Here is a 12,161-nt window from a genome sequence, read left to right on the forward strand (position 1 = left end):
GCTTTCCAAACAGTTTGCTGTCCAACAACAATAGACTTTGTTCTTTAATTATAGCAAGTGACCTTTCTGCCCTTTTATTTCACAGTAGATAAACTGTGCTCTCTAACTAGAATTTGTAGGGGCACTGTATTTGGGGGGAACCCTATCATTCACAAAACTCATTAATCAAAATATGTTCTTCAACTACTCACACTTAGACAATGTGCCAGAATTCCCTAGTGAAGTGTAAAAAGGCTTCTACAAGAGAATAAAATGAATGATATCCTTATAGACAGGTCCATTTGTAGATACTACATGTAGGCTGTTAAGGACCAGCTTAATGAAAGCAGCACAATATTATTGAAATCATTCTCTTTGCTAAATGTGCACTGAATAGTTAGAAGCCCAGACCCAAACATAAGATTTCCTGTGCTTTTAATGTGTATCTGAAATCTCAGCTGTTTTTAAGAATTCATCTACGTATTTTTTTAATTTCTCAGTGATCAAATAAACCCATATACCATACTGAATTTTAGCCTGGCTGATTGCCTGTGTCTGATAAGTCAAAACTATAAGATAGTTAAGGAGGACACAGCAGAAGAGCCTCAATGCAGGCTATTATGCTTCAAAAGAAAAGGAGGGGGCAGGTGGAGAAGCAGGTTTTAACCACCAAAAGCCAACCTGTCAAATCTACTTATTCAGACACGTCACTGGTGGCTTAACCACAAAATGGGCTATAGAAATACAGCTCAAACATCTTAGAATTATGGCATGTTTTGATTTTGATCACGTATTAAGGGAGTGGCGACTTTTACAACATACTTGTGGTTTCCACATAAAGGAGTAGAACGCTCATTGATTTAATTAGGTTTCATAAGGTCCAATTTATCATGTTTTACATGACTTTCTGTAGTGAAGAAACAGAATAAACAGACCAAAAATAGACATTTAAGCATGCTGTGAAAATTAACCGGTGACAGCAAGTCTTATGAATCTCCTGTGAACCATCCAACCAGGGAGGGGAAAAAAAAGCACATACACCACATTCCACCCCCCTCTGGTTTTCACATTTGGCCCCTTCATGAGCCACATCCGACTGCTGAAAATTAATCATCTTCACTTTTGAGACACTTACTCTTCACAACCCAGATAATCAAACAAGGCTTTGAAATTAAAACATTGTACAAAAACGTCAAAAAACCTTTCTCAAAGGATGCCTCCGTGTCCAAATTATCTTGTCAGGTAAAGCTTGTCCTACTAAATCTTTCCCTCCTCAAGAGGTCTCCTCCCAATTTAGAAATTATTTTATAAATTGAAGTCGAATTTTACACAACCAAGAGTTAGTGGCATTGGAGTTACTTCCCTGGGAATCCTCTGTACAAGGCAGTGCCATTCCTGTGTGCCACGGAGGAAACATTCTTAAGAAAAGTCCTCCTGCGGTGGGGTGGAGGTAGACAGGAAAGCCTGAAGGAACAAGCTTCCAGATCCTGGGTCAGCACTACAGGACTCAAGACCCTGAGCGCCATCCCTGAAGGGTCGCTGTGCCCACACCAGCAGCTATGGTTGGCAGTGGTATGAATCGAAATACACTATGCTTGCTCCCCTCCTCCACCCCAGACCTGTCATGACTTGTTTGCTCTTCATTTAGGTCATTCATATTATCACATTTATACTGCTCTGACTGAAGATGAGTTGCATGTATATGAATAATTTAATTCTTTCATTTTTCATCCAGTTTCCTCTGTGACTAGAAAGTGAAAAGAACACAAAAAACTGGAGAACCAACACCATGCTCTAATCTCAGTTGCCATGACAGCAGCCTTTGAGATACTGAAATGTCCCGATTGCCAGCTAAACAAAATTGTTGAATGTGAACATTTGGCTGGAAGATTAAAAGGCTAAGGGGAATGCAAAAGGGCAGTACCTCCCACATTCCAGGCAGCAGTGAATCCAATCAAATGGCTCTGACTCCTTAACCACAGCCATTGTGAGCACTGGATTAGGGCAATTCATCTAGATAGTTAGAGCAGATTAGAACTGCAATTTGAAGACTATTGGCAACAAAAGTAAATGTACTACTGTACTAATAAGACTTCAGAATGCCCTTTAGCAGAATTGTGTGAAACTCCACATTTCAGCATAAGAATCAAAACCTGAATTTTTAAAAAAATGTATCATCAGTTCAAAATGCTGTCTGACCAAGGGCTTATGGATTAAAGAAGCAGGCATGCAGAAGGTTTTTTTTCAATTTGGCATCATCTACACCTTCATGTACCTTCATCAACTTCTAAAATTATAAAACCCAAAACTTTATTCCTGTACTCCTATTTAAATCTTGAACAGAAGAAAACAAAAAGATCTAAACAGACAGCGGTGAGTAATTGGACACAGGAATTGTCACCCTTAAACATTTCACAATTCTGATAATAGGAGAAATAGCAAAAATTAAATTATTGAATAAGCATCTATATCCAAACAATCATGCCACAAACCACATGATATGCATTCTGCTTCTGCAAGGCACAATCTACAGTATTAAGAGTTAACTTTATAGAGTCACCACTTCTCCCCCAGCTCACTCTCAACCTGTTCAGTGGACTGAGTGCCTTCAGCTCTGGGACATGACTTAATGCACAGTAATTGCCAGAGCATTAAGTCCTAGGCCTCCAGCACTAAGCAGCACAACACTGGGGGCAATTTTTCAAAGGCAGTGTCTCACCAGACTTTCAGACAATGACAAAACATGGGCAGAAGGGTCCAAATTACCTAAATCAACCCTCCCCACGGCTCAGATGCAACACATAGAGTATCTTTTGGCTCTGTTTTCACATTTCAGCACGCCAATCCACCAAGTCTATTTCACTTTTCTTACCAACCTTTCAGCTCCCTGGTCAAGCTAGAAATCCAAGCGATAACACTCTTTAAATCTCTAGCTAAGAACTGGGCAAGGGAACAAGGAAAGAGCCCTGGCCACCAAAACCATTCCATTCTTGCTACCCAGTTATGAAACCAGTGACCCTAGGATACCAAGGTTTCATTCAAGAACAATAACAGGACGATATCCTTTAACAGGATTATTTTGGAGAACATCAGGAGAAAATCAATGTGTGGAGGATGGAGTGTAAATTAGAATCCTAGACATACTTCTATGGGGAGGGAACGTGAACCCTGCACCTAAGGACACATTACCAAAAATACTAAAACGTGCACATTAAAATAGAAGACACTTCTCCTTAGGGGAGAAACCAGAACAAGAGGTACATGGGTCCAGGAGCAGGTTTTCTATTAAAAGCACATTGCAACTGGCTGACTGGCCAAGTCTTTGGGTAAGGCAAAACGTACTTAGAGCACTCAGACCCTCCCACCACCTGAGGACCCAAACACTAGCACCAGAAGCAGCAGTAGCAGCAGAAGCAAGAGCTAAACACTGCACCCAAGTAAGCTATCCCAGACCAAACGTTCACAGAAAAGATGCACAGAAGAGAAATCTCACAACGAACCAGAAAGCACGAAGTGCAAGGCACATAGAGGCACACCCCCCCACCCCCGACTCCCACACAAATGCACACAAAGAGAAAAGTAGGAGATCTAAGAAGGCGACTTTATCCTACCTTCTCAGTTTTCAGTTTCTTGATTCGCCTGTGGCTCTCCTCCTCCTCCTCTTCCTTCTTTACCAACATAGAGTTTCCCATGAGCCCTGAATCCGGGGCACTTTTGCTAACTTCCCCGGCAGCCGTGACGCTGCCACTCCCAGTGCCCCCGCAGTGGAAGGGGCTCGCGCCACCTCCATTGCTCTTGGCCCCAAAGCCATAGAGGTGCCCCCCGGAAGGGGCCTGGCTGCCACTGCCATTCTGGTGGCCCTGAAGCAGGTCGTGCTTGTCCTTCCTGGATTTCCCTGCATCCTTATCCCGCTTGGCTCCTCGGCTGCTCTGGCTTTTACCTGGCTTCTCCTCTTTGCTTTTCCCGCAGGAGGCTGCCCCCGCGGTAGCAGCGGAGGTGCCAGTGCTGGTACTATTGCTGTTCGGGTTGCCGCCGCCGCCGCCGCCGCCGCTCACACTTTGACCCAGCGCTGAATTCATGCCAGTTGCCTCTCCAGGGCGCCCTTGGACTTCCTGCCTCTTGCCAGTGCCGCTGATCTCGGGAATCCCATACAAGGCAGCAGAAGGCAGAGATTTATTAGCATCCTTAGAAGTTTTACTCCTTTTCACTTTTGATTTGCTGGTCTCTTTGTGTGAATTCCCCTGGGGAGCAGAGGGCTGAACAGAAGCAAATTTTAGGCCATCAGCTAAGGCTGCGGGAGCGCCGGCCCCACTGGAGGCCAGACCTCCACAATCCTTAGAGTTGCTGCTGCTAGTAGTGTTGGTGGAATTATTCATTTCAAATTTCTGTCTGTCCTTCTCCAAATCAGCGTCCAAATCAATTATTAAATTTCCAACCCCGATTTCCCAATCATCGCCACTGTCATAAGTATCAACCGTATTTGGATCCACACCTTTTCCTGCCGTAGAAATGTTCACTGACATCCTGAAGATGAGATCTCTAGAATAAAAATCCGATGAACTTTCCTTTGGAGATGAGGGGACATTCGTTTAGCTCCGCTGGGCTTTCTCTTAAAAAAAAAAAAAAAAAAAAAGTCTTCTAATCTTCCTCTTCTTTTTCCTGCCCCAGGAATGGGTCCAGGGATTTTACACCCTTCAGTCCAGGTCCACCTTTTCCTGTGAAGGGGGAAAAGTCGAATATTTCTTGTCTGGGTGTTACCAGAATAAAAAACGATTAATATTGGGGAGTCAGTAAGGGGTACAGGGAAGGATGGTGAGGAAGGTGGCTCATGTATTGTCTCCACAGTCCAATATCAGGTTTAAAGAAAAATAACCAAACCCAAAAAACATACCCATGACAGTAAGCATGTTACAGTAGCTAAAAAAGAAAAGCCCTTTATCAATGACACAAAGATAATCACTTTTAAAAGGCATTAAAATATCTTAAGGATCTGAGTGAAGTCCAGAAAGGTTTAAGGAAAAAAAAAAAAAGAGTTTAGCTTTTTTTTCCCTAGCACATACACATGATAACAATCCCAGAAACACAGGCTGAACACTCAGACAAGAGGAAGGAACACGTTTTAAACACCCTTAAACATGTCCTAGATCTTGCAATTTAAAAGACCAGACCCTGGAAGTTCTCTGAGGCTAGTTTCAGAATGATGTTGCTAAATTTTCCTCATTTCTAATTTTATTACTTCTTTTTACAAATTGTCTGGGCAATCTGTTTTTTGTTCCCAGTAAGGAACAGAAAAAAACAACCAATACCCCCCCACACCCCATACACATGCCCCCATCTCCTATCCTCTCTTCCCCAACAGTTTATACAATTTTATACATACACGTCTTTAAGATCATTTCTCTATTTTAAAAAAGACAGTGCTAAATAAAAGGCTAAATATCTGCCTTTTGAGGAAAAAAAATTACATCTAAACAATTCTACCATATTCCTAGGTCACAGACTGGCTCAATCTGTTAAATATGGTGCTACTGACTGTACGGGAAACTGATTAAGACATACACTTTAAGTGATCTGCGCCAAGGTGGCCTCAATGACCGCAAATGAGTGTGTGTTTGACAAAGATCAGTTAAAACGGTTTTTAAAGGGATCAGCCCCTTTTTAACAGTTGATTGTCAAGGAAAAAAAAATAAATATACATACACACACACACAGACATTGCTTACCTTTAATCCTTTATCATTTTTTAATTAGGCCAGCAAATCAAAATGCCTTTCCCACTCCACTCGGCAAACAAGCCTGTGCCTCATTTTACTTAAACACCAAATGATCAAGAAGGAACGAACCAAATAACACATCTCAGCCAGAATAATCACTCGATAACATTATTCCACCTCCCCACCCCCCCCTTTTGGCAAACGGATCAGTCCTTTTCTCCTTAAAAAAAAAATGTGTCACTGTACAGCTGGAAGATAATGTTTCACATTCACAACAGAAGCACCAAAGGGGTTTTTTTCCTCTTAACAAGCATCGAGAATAATAGTTTTAAAAAAGAGAGCGCTTAGAGAAAAAAGTTTTCCCAACTTCTCATTCCGCCTTCAGTTCCAGACTTCAGAGTCACCGTGATCAGTAAGTAATGATCCCATGTAGCAAACCTACAGGCGTCCGCTAGTAACAAGACAGAATGTGCTAACATCGGGATAAATTAGTGAAAGGGAAGAAAGAATAAGAAAGGACTGAAAATCTGGGCTGGATTCCGCCTGTTAGTCGGGAAGTGGCATTTTTCCGCCCGTCCTGACAGATTTGATTTCTTGAACTAACTTAAGAGGAAAGGAGGGGGGGAGGGGGAGGAGAGAGAGGGACCGAGGGGAAGGAGGAAGAGGAGGAGGAAAGGGTGGGATGAGAAGCTGAACAAGAGGAGAAAAAGAAAGGTGTGGAGGGGGAGGGGAGCAGATGATTCAGTGAGCTGATAAACCAGTTAGAACAGCACTCGCTCGGGGCGGCGGGCGGCGGGGTGGGGAAAATAACGGCGTTTAAAATTGGTTCAGTCTTCGAAACCTGAAAGGATGTGATGTTTTCCTGTTTTATGTTGTTTTAAGAAAAAGGAACCGAGTTCCTAGTATAGTCCCCGAGGGGGGAAAAAAAATCCGCTGTCGCTCAAGCCAATCAGTCATGTGGTAATTCGATAATTAGAGTAAAAAAAAAATTTTTTTTTTAAGGCGACCTTTTTCAGGACAGTTTTTCCCATTTATAGTCGCAGCAAACGGTGCGTCTCCTTTTTATTTTTCTCTCCTCCTCCTCCCTCACCCACCACCTCCTGTGTTTAGTCAGATGGCCCCGGAGCTTGGCTTAGTATTTTTAATTAGCTGGCGTTTGGAAGCTAAAAGCAGTAATGAATTGTTGATGGATTGGAAGTGGAGAGTCGCTTTGCTGGAAATGTCGGGGCTGGGAGAGGGGGATGGGCGAGTTAGCAACAACCAACCATCTAAAAGGAGCGATTTTGTTACAGTGCAAGCCTTTCACATCACGTGAGGATCAAGGGCTCAATTGGTTGTCGTGAGAACAAAAATGGTGACAAGCGTATCAAGAAAATACTGATCTGGTCTTTAAAAAAAACCTGAAGGTCTCTCCCCTCCCCCTGCACACACTCTTCCCCCCACCCCGCCCCGCCGCCTCCCCCCCCCACCCCCGCCCTTGCAGTGGGAGCAGCTACAAGTTATGAATGTGAAACATTTCTCGCAGATCTAGGCTCTCGGAAGTTCGGAAGGAGTGAAATGTAATGAGCACTAGAGCAAAGCAGATGTTTTAAAGAAACACCTTATAAACCTTTCCTCAACTTATCTCCAATTTGTCGGCTTTGCCAAGTGGCCAGGGATGGAGAAGACTAGTCGAGGGGGTAGGGCACCTCCACGCTACTTGGATTTTAGGGAACCCACCCTCATGTCTTAAACAAAGAAAAACATTTTACTAGCTCCAAGCCAGGTCCTGTAATAAACACACCATTGTTACTATTTGTGGGTTTGTTTGGGTTGGGTGGGGCATTTTTTTCCCCCTTAATAGTGTTTTCGCAGCTTGCTTTTTTAAGGAGGTGGAAAATGGTAATTATAACCATTACATGTAGTGGGTGACTATTCCCTTGTTTAATATTCAATTATTGGGCACTGGATGTGACAAGAGACAGAAATCGGCTTGTTCTGCCCTTGCTCCCATTCTCCTGGCTCGGTTTTGAAGAGGGTCCTGCCCAGCTAGGACAGGAGAGGGAGAGGTGAGGTGCGCTAGAGAATGGACACTGCAGATCAGGATTTGTAACTGTGTCACTTTATTCTCTTTGGGTGAGAGCCCCAAAGGTAATTTACTCTTAAGTTACCCCGAGTGCCCAGTCAAGCTTAATTTGTGTGAAGAAGTTACAAATGCTTCACCCTCCACTGAATAAAAATTCACCCTTCTTGGGTTGTTGTTCTCAATGCAAAAGCCAAACCCTGTAACTAGTTCCTCATTTCAATGCATAAAACTCGAACATTCCCCTGCATGAAGTCCCCGCTAAGTGCTATAGACACACCACGCAACCGTACTTACGGTCTGTATTGGATCGAGTTGACCTTTTCCTTCTAACTGCATTGAATGTGTTTGGTTGCAGCCGCTTTATTTTGGAAATTATAATCTCTTCAACAAATTTATTATTAAAGAAGATGGACCATCAAATGTCACAGACTGTCCTGTGTATTTTTTTTTATAAAAGCAAAAATTAAAAGAAAAAAAAAGGAAAAGAAAAATCCCCCTGGTGCACACACACAAGCTTGTTCTGCAACACTGAAATCAGGACTGAAACACAACACACACAGGGGGAGTGGAGCAAAAGGAGCTCTCAGCCTCTATACCTGAAAGGGACTTTTCTTTGTTCCCATTGCCCTTTCTCATCGGGCCAATCAGAGAGCAGCTTTTATGAAACTAGGCTCTCTCATTGGTTAGCTGCTTTCTCTTGGCTACTGTAGGGGGTTGAGATATACACACGTATAAAACACACAGAGAACGGGTGGGGGTGCGGTGGGGGGTGGTTGTGAAGACAAAGCGTTTTATTTTCCAACCAGATTGGGGTTGAGGAACCTCCTGCAGTAAGATGAAGAAAAAAAAAATGGCACGCCCGTTTCAATTACTACATCATTCACATAAAACACTTATTTATTAAATATCAAACAGGCTGCGAGGAGAGGGTGTCGGTAAATACAAGTTTGATCGTGTTATCTTGGGGGACATAATGTATGTGATCGCTCGGTGGCACAGGGAAGCCAAATGAGCCACTAGCGCCTAGCGAGGAGAAAAGGGAGGCTGGCTGTGTGGAAATGACTGCGAGCGTTTTGCTGGCTTTCCTTCCGTGTTGCGAGGACTCGGCAGCGCGAGCTCCCAAGACTGATTTTCTGTATTGCAGCTTCTGGCTTTCAACCCTCCCCCACCACTTTGCCCTTCTTCCAATTTTTTTTTTCTTTCCCTGTGTCTCTCATTTTACTCGCTGATTAAATAAGAAAAATCGATCTGGGGGTGAAGACACAGTGGTGGGGAAACAAGTAACCCTTTTGTTCCCAGGCTTCTGGTTCACAAGCAATGAAGTGTGAACACTAGCAACCATTTAACCACCACTACGTGAATGGTTCTTCCCTGGAATAGTAACAAAGCTTTCCCACCTGGTCCTAGGCAGCTCCAAAAAAATTAAAAATAAATAAGGTCCCAGCCAACCATATTAACACCTCGGGCCAGCCTCATTTAAAAAAAAAAAATCGATTTGTGGGAGATAAATATACTAGGAAGATTAACCCCTTTAAACAGTCCCTGTGCCATTTTTAAGCCGAGGGATTGTCAGAGTTCCCCTTACTCCAAATATTTACCCCCCTCTTGGGGAGAGCCGGTGTCAAAGTCCTCAGAAGGCAACACGAAGCGATTCACTGAGAATACGAAAATATTTTAGAATGTATTGTTGGACAAATGCCAACAACCAAGTTAATGGAACTCTGAGGTCACAGGACAAAAGAGGTAAATATGAAATAACAAGTTCAGTATTGTACTATAACACTGAATATACTTAAGCAAATGAATTTATATATATTAAGCTTTTAAAGCACTTTTAGTTTTAATTTTTCATTGTTATTTTCTATCACTTTTAGGAGCTGTAATATGGAAATTTTAAAGTCAAGAGTGACTTTTCAAATTTAATTGAAAGCGTCATGATCCTAAGTTTTTTTTTTTTTTTTTTGATCCTAAGTTTTAAAGATCCAGCACTCCTAGGTTTGTAATTTCTGCATGACAGTTACAATTTAAGAATGTGTCTTAACTGCGTCAAACTGGACATATAATGTGAATTAGAGCTAGCAGAAGATTGCTTATGATGTAAATATTCAGTGATGACCTTGTGGATCAATAAAAATATGTCACATGTTTTAGGTAATGTCTATGACTTGTGTTTGAACTTTCAATATCTTTAGTTCATTTTTTTTATTGCCAATTAGTTGTTTCACTACCCAAGATGAACTTTATTCAAAGCTGCAAATAGTAATAAACAGCAGTTTCCATCCCTTGCTGAGGTACATAAACCAGAGGAATGAATCTATAATAGTCCTTGAAAGTGAAAGTGAAGTCGCTCAGTCATGTCCGACTCTTTGCGACCCCATGCACTGTAGCCTATCAAGCTCCTCTGCCCATGGGATATTTCCAGGCAATAGTAACTGGAGTGGATTGCCATTTCCTTCCCCAGGGGATCTTCCCGACCCAGGGATCAAACCCTGGTCTCCCGCATTCTAGACAGGTGCTTTACTGTCTGAGCCACCGGGGAAGTCCTAGAATAGTCCTTAGATCTGCCTGAAAAGATTTACTTTCAAAGCAAAGCTATACATTGACAAATAGGGCAAATGAGATAATCTGATACCCACTTATCCCCTATTTTAACTTTGATATTTGTTGTATATTTTTGAATGGACAGGTTTACAATTTGTGTGTGTCCCATTGCTAATAGAGCATACATACTGATTTTGAACTTTTCTTCTTTTAGAAGAGTGGTTCCCCAAAGGACCAGATCACTCGGGCATTTCCTGTGTCCCTGAAGGGTCATCTACTTTTCAGCCTTTAAAAGTCCATGGCTACCCTGTATATTGTATCAGCTTGGAAAAAATCAATAATTAGCTTTTAAAACAAAAAGACTCAAAAAGTCACAGAAATAAGACCTGATGAAGTTCAAAAAGGGTAGAAGCCCTCCTCCATCACACTTGGTTGGTAAAAGCAAATCACAGTGTAGATTTAGTGTACCTAAAACCAAAGTTTATGCTTCCTAATACTCAGATGATCTGATCTAACCCTAACTTCAAACAATACCTAACCCTAATTCTTAAATCTTCTCTAATAAACCCCACTTGGTTAAAGATAATGGCTTATGCCAAATTCAATCACATATTTAACCCAAACCATTTTTGATAAACTCAAGCATTTTCCTTCCATTCCAACATTTCCACACTCCATTCACACCCCACCCCCTCCTCCTGCCCTCCAAGTTCTGCCAAGAGGCTTGAATCAACCAGAGTTGTTCTGCTGGCTTTGTGTGTGTTTGTTTTGTTTTGTTTGACAAAGGGGCCAATCAAGAGACATCAGAGGGCTATCAGCTAATTGATGAATGAAACTAAGATAATTAACTACTGCTTAGAAAATAAGAGCTACTCCTCTCACAAATTGGGAAGTTCTACCATATTTTGGAAAATAAAATTTTATCTTCATCTCTTATCAAGATAACAGGGAACACACCAGTTTGTATACTGATAGCCATACACTTAATAATACCAGTACACTGTTGTATAACATGTACACTTTGAAATTTTACAGTTTAGTGCCTGCCTGGTAGAGGGAAGTAGCTGTCTGGAAAGGAGTCCAGAAGAAATGATGACATGGGAAGAGCAGAAGGGTAGTGTAAAAGGAGAAGTTAAAGAGTGCTATCCCATCTCCAGCAACCCCCGTCACCAACTCTGCCCCTGCAAAGTTACTGCTTCCATTACTAGGTGATCAGAAGATCCTGATAAAAGACTTTTCCTCCTTTTTAAGAAAAGAGAGCTCAATGCTGAGGAGGCCAGCGGCTTCAGGCAGGAACACAAGAAAACACAGTGATCTTTCTTTGGTGCCTATTTCCTCAGATTTATGCTATATCACTAAGGATCAGAAATAATTCCTTGGATTTTTATTTATTTAGAAAGGAATCTAAATATGAGTCTAACTTTTCTCAATCTATGCTAACCTTGACACTACAAAGGTACTCAAGACCAAGGAGGAAGATAGACAGCAAAGCTATTTAAAAGAAAAAAAAAAAAAAAACACTACCTGGAAATGGACTTGTATTATGAAAAAAGAAACTTATTTTAGACATAATGAGAAACTCTCTGGCTGCCCAGGAAGATTATGGGGATAGAGTCTTATCTGTCTGGGCTTATATGTGAACAGACCTGCCTCAAGGCTGTGGGGAGTTGACCTGGTTTCTAGGGAGTATGTGATTCATTGAGACACCCACACAAACGCTAGGCATTCTTCACTATACCTATGGGTGACATCCTAATTTCCTACCTGAAAGGGAAAATGAAAGTCACTCAGTCTATCCGACTCTCTGCCACCCCATGGCCTATGCAATCCATGGAATTCTCCAGTCCAGAATACTGGAGGGG

At 42.0% G+C, this 12,161-nt stretch overlaps 1 protein-coding gene across 4 annotated transcripts in view; it reads right to left on the reverse strand.

Moving 5' to 3' along the window:
- ZNF608 (zinc finger protein 608) overlaps positions 1-8,315 on the reverse strand; it is a 107,969-nt gene extending 99,654 nt beyond the window's left edge. Inside the window, exons 1-2 of one of the 4 annotated variants that reach the window (XM_040241734.1) lie at positions 5,703-6,335; positions 3,591-4,694 (exon numbers count right to left, since the gene is read on the reverse strand). In XM_040241734.1, coding sequence (XP_040097668.1) covers positions 3,591-4,502 — 912 coding nt within the window. In that variant the 5' untranslated portion in view covers positions 4,503-4,694; positions 5,703-6,335. Of the gene's footprint in view, positions 1-3,590; positions 4,695-5,702; positions 6,337-8,052 lie in introns of those variants that run through there. The other 3 variants (XM_040241735.1, XM_040241736.1, XM_040241737.1) reach the window with 3 other exon arrangements.
- Between the last annotated feature and the right edge of the window lie 3,846 nt (positions 8,316-12,161).

Source organism: Oryx dammah, unplaced genomic scaffold, assembly GCF_014754425.2.
Source record: "Oryx dammah isolate SB20612 unplaced genomic scaffold, SCBI_Odam_1.1 HiC_scaffold_5, whole genome shotgun sequence".
Classification (NCBI taxonomy): Eukaryota; Metazoa; Chordata; class Mammalia; order Artiodactyla; family Bovidae; genus Oryx; species Oryx dammah.